The following is a 5000-nucleotide window of genomic DNA, read 5'->3' as shown; positions in this document are numbered from 1 at the left end:
ATTTCTTATTAATTATTATAAGCAACATATCTCTCGGTCTGTAAAATGGTTCTTATGTTAACTTTCAGTAAGTAAAGCATATTTCTAGAGCACATTTAAACACACACACACACACACACACACACACACACACACACACACACACACACACACACACACAACACACACACACACACACACACACACACACACACACACACACACACACTAACCCTAATCCTAAATCCAAGTCTTAACTCTCAAACAGCCCTTTAACCTTGTGGGGTCCAGCATTTTGGGCCGTACAAGGCTGTGCAGACCCCACAAGTATACTGTATTCCCCGGTTTTTGGACCACACGAATATAGTAAAACAAGCACACACACACACACACACACACACACACACACACACACACACACACACAGAGACTGGACTGTCCTTCCTTTGCCGTACCTGAAGTTGCTGCATTCTGGCTGCTGTCTGGAGATTCCTTCGTGCACAACTCGTATTCTTTCAGATGTTTTAGACCAGATGTTGTAACAGCGGCCATGTTGTGTATAGTTTAGGGTCCTCGCCACCATCAGACCAATCAGCATTGAACAGATTGAACGTGTAGCTGGACTTGAATGGTCTTCTTTTGACTGAAAGTACTGCCAAACAACAACTTTTTCTGCTCACCAGATCCATGTCCACTTCCTCACAGCCTACTGCTCACCAGATCCATGTCCACTTCCTCACAGCCTACTGCTCACCAGATCCATGTCCACTTCCTCCAGCCTACTGCTCAAGATCCATGTCCACTAATCACAGCCTACTGCATTGAACGCTCCACCTACGTAAACACCTTCCCGTAATCAATGGTGCCGTCGTTACGAGGACCAGCGTAGCGCGCTGAGTGCAAGCGTAGGGTTCGGTTCACTGGGAAAAAAATTTCAGCAGAAACCCAACCCCGTCAAAAAGCCCAATATTTAACCGAATCCTGGATTTGGTGCATCCCTGCAAACCAGACACAGAGAGAGCAGACGAGAGGACGAGGATGCCCGTCTACAGACCAATCAGTTACAACCCTAGACGGTATATGTGTGTCTCTGGTCTGAGACCAGTGAAGGATATCAGAAGTCTCTTTTCCGGTGCTGGCTGAGTGTTACTGAGCAGCCTCCAACTGAGCTTGAAGACGTAAATGTGACGTGAGCAACGTGTCTGAAAGTGTGAAGTCTTCTGGTAGCTGTGAGAGAGAAATCTCAATCATTCCCAATCTTACAGAGACGGAGAGTGTAGGTATATGTAAGGAGATAACATAGACACAGGCTCATTACTGATCACTAACATGCTAGTTAACATTAGTAATTACTGATCACTAACATGCTAGTTACCATTAGTAATTACTGATCACTAACATGCTAGTTAACATTTGTAATTACTGATCACTAACATGCTAGTTAACATTAGTAATTACTGATCACTAACATGCTAGTTAACATTAGTAATTAAACCCTAAACAGCTAATGGAAGTCCAAACTGCCTGTGAGCTTCTCCTGTACTATACGGTAATTCCTCTACTGTGTGACAGTAAGTCTCGTGGTTATGACCCAATCGTTAGCCTATTGTTATAAAAGCGTCTGCTACGGAGCCATAACGTGAGCTACAAGGTAATGGAGCCTTTTATACATTGTTGTGTTTCTTTAGAAATAAACAACGGAGAAATAGAGTCTTTAAACGCTTCAGATGTAAAGTTATTTGCTGTCAAAGTGACGTCAGAATGAATGGGAGTCAATGTGATGCTAACAGGAGGTGATGGCTTGGTGGCATCGAAAAGGCGCCATAGGAGCTAGGGGTTGTGGAGAGAGGCTTACCCCCTTGGTTACAACTGTCTAGAGACGCAGCTCACGTGTGTGACGACAACAGGATGGAGTTTGGTCACATTCAGATCTTTAGCGCGCAGTGTGAAGCCAAAACTTGCCGGACTTTCAGGTGTGAAAGCCCCCCTAAGTTGTGAGTTGTGTGACTGACCTGGGAGGCAGAGGTCCACACAGAGCAGCGCAGCAGTTGGTCTGGATGTTTCCATAACTGTACGGGTTGTAGTTCTCCTTCCCTCGCTTGGTGGACCAGGAGCCTTTAATCTGAAACCCGGACCAGAACCAGAACCAGAACCAGAGAGAGAGGAGACAGAGAGAGGAGACAGAGAAAGAGACAGAGAGAGAGAGAGAGAGAGAGAGAGAAAGAGACATATATCAGGATCAGTACGGAAGCATTTAATCAGTCCTTCCAGAAAACGTGATTATGCGATCGCATAATTCAACGCAAAATCAGCCAAAGTCCGCATATATATATATTGCGGGATATTATATATATATATATATATATATATATATATATATATATCCCGCATATTACATATACATTTTTTAAGAAGACGTGCTGTATAATCAAGGATTTTTGCCCGCAACAATCACAAAAAAACTCCATATTTTTCTGGAAGTACTGATATTACTACTCAATCTTTGATGAGCAGTGAATCCCTGTGTTGTATTGCCGTAACAGAAAATGATAATTGACCAAATGTGCTTTTCCGGAATGGAATAAGAAGTTCAAATAAATTACATTACATCTTTAATGACAGACCAGGCCTAAGGTAAAATGGATTAAGACACACTCGCAGGTTTCTATCTGGCCCACATACCAACTTAGGTTCACAATAAATTGAATCTAGTCAAATCCGAAAAGACAGGAAACTGTTCTTCAAACTGTAATTACGTAATTACCTTAATGCCTGTCCTGTGATAAAGCCCCTTACTTCTATCATACTTCTCTCTCCTATTAAGTGAGATCACATTGTATGTTCACTTATTACTAATATACTTCTATCATACTTCTATATACAGTACAGGCCAAAAGTTTGGACACACCTTCTCATTCAATGTGTTTCCTTTTTATTTTCATGACTATTTACATTGTAGATTCTCACTGAAGGCATCAAAACTATGAATGAACACATATGGAATTATGTACTTAACAAAAAAGTGTGAAATAACTGAAAACATGTCTTATATTTTAGATTCTTCAAAGTAGCCACCCTTTGCTTTTTTATTAATAAGGGAAATAATTCCACTAATGAACCCTGACAAAGCACACCTGTGAAGGTAAAACCATTTCAGGTGACTACCCTCATGAAGCTCATTGAGAGAACACCAAGGGTTTGCAGAGTTATCAAAAAAAAAGCAAAGGGTGGCTACTTTGAAGAATCTAAAATATAAGACATGTTTTCAGTTATTTCACACTTTTTGTTAAGTACATAATTCCATATGTGTTCATTCATAGTTTTGATGCCTTCAGTGAGAATCTACAATGTAAATAGTCATGAAAATAAAAAGGAAACACATTGAATGAGAAGGTGTGTCCAAACTTTTGGCCTGCACTGTATGTGTCTGTGTGTGTCTGTGTGTGTGTGTGTGTGTCTGTGTGTCTGTCTGTGTGTGTGTCTGTGTTTGTGTCTGTGTTTGTGTCTGTGTGTGTGTGTCTGTGTTTGTGTCTGTGTGTCTGTGTGTGTGTCTGTGTGTGTGTCTGTGTTTGTGTCTGTGTGTCTGTGTGTCTGTGTGTGTGTCTGTGTTTGTGTCTGTGTGTGTGTCTGTGTTTGTGTCTGTGTGTCTGTGTGTGTGTCTGTGTGTCTGTGTTTGTGTCTGTGTGTGTGTCTGTGTTTGTGTCTGTGTGTGTGTCTGTGTTTGTGTCTGTGTTTGTGTCTGTGTTTGTGTCTGTGTGTCTGTGTGTGTGTCTGTGTGTCTGTGTGTGTGTCTGTGTTTGTGTCTGTGTTTGTGTCTGTGTGTCTGTGTTTGTGTCTGTGTGTCTGTGTGTGTGTCTGTGTGTGTGTCTGTGTGTGTCTGTGTGTGTCTGTGTGTCTGTGTGTGTGTCTGTGTTTGTGTCTGTGTTTGTGTCTGTGTGTGTGTCTGTGTGTGTGTCTGTGTTTGTGTCTGTGTGTGTGTCTGTTTTGTGTCTGTGTGTCTGTGTGTGTGTCTGTGTGTGTCTGTGTTTGTGTCTGTGTCTGTGTGTCTGTGTGTCTGTGTGTGTGTCTGTGTTTGTCTGTGTGTGTGTCTGTGTTTGTGTCTGTGTGTCTGTGTGTGTGTCTGTGTGTGTGTTTGTGTCTGTGTGTGTATCTGTGTTTGTGTCTGTGTGTCTGTGTGTGTCTATCTGTCTATTTATGTCTATGTGTGTCTGTGTGTGTGTCTGTGTTTCTGTCTGTGTGTCTGTCTGTGTGTCTGTGTGTGTGTCTGTGTTTGTGTCTGTGTTTGTGTCTGTGTTTGTGTCTGTGTGTGTGTCTGTGTTTGTGTCTGTGTTTGTGTCTGTGTGTTTGTGTCTGTGTTTGTGTCTGTGTTTGTGTCTGTGTTTGTGTCTGTGTTTATGTCTATGTGTGTCTATGTGTCTGTGTGTGTGTGTGTGTTGTGTCTATTTGTGTCTGTGTGTCTGTGTCTGTGTGTGTCTGTGTTTGTGTCTGTGTGTGTGTCTGTGTGTCTGTATGTGTGTCTGTGTTGTATGTCTATGTGTGTGTCTATGTTTGTGTCTGTGTTTGTCTGTGTGTGTGTCTGTGTTTGTGTCTGTGTGTCTGTGTCTGTGTGTCTCTGTGTGTCTGTGTTTGTGTCTGTGTGTGTGTCTGTGTGTCTGTGTGTGTGTGTCTATGTTTATGTCTGTGTGTGTGTCTGTGTGTCTGTGTGTGTGTTGTCTCTGTGTGTCTGTCTATGTGTTGTGTCTGTGTTTTTGTGTCTATGTGTGTGTGTGTGTGTGTCTCTGTGTGTGTCTGTGTGTGTGTCTGTGTTTGTGTGTCTGTGTTTGTGTCTGTGTGTGTGTCTGTGTTTGTGTGTGTGTGTGTCTGTGTGTGTGTGTGTCTGTGTGTGTCTGTGTGTGTGTGTGTGTGTGTCTGTGTGTGTGTCTGTGTGTGTGTCTGTGTGTGTGTCTGTGTGTGTGTGTGTGTGTGTGTCTGTGTGTGTCTGTGTTTGTGTCTGTGTGTGTCTGTGTGTGTGTCTGTGTTTG

General features: G+C 42.6%; 1 protein-coding gene across 1 annotated transcript in view; it reads right to left on the bottom strand.

Annotated features, from left to right (window-relative positions):
* Positions 1-2784, bottom strand: part of LOC114553068 (probable palmitoyltransferase ZDHHC14) — a 10328-nt gene extending 7544 nt beyond the window's left edge. The window contains exons 1-2 of the mRNA XM_028574163.1: positions 2776-2784; positions 1992-2101 (exon numbers count right to left, since the gene is read on the bottom strand). Coding sequence (XP_028429964.1) covers positions 1992-2101; positions 2776-2784 — 119 coding nt within the window. The remainder of the gene's footprint in view (positions 1-1991; positions 2102-2775) is intronic.
* Between the last annotated feature and the right edge of the window lie 2216 nt (positions 2785-5000).

This window comes from Perca flavescens, chromosome 3 (genome assembly GCF_004354835.1).
Source record: "Perca flavescens isolate YP-PL-M2 chromosome 3, PFLA_1.0, whole genome shotgun sequence".
Classification (NCBI taxonomy): Eukaryota; Metazoa; Chordata; class Actinopteri; order Perciformes; family Percidae; genus Perca; species Perca flavescens.
This window is presented reverse-complemented; position numbering and strand designations above follow the sequence as displayed.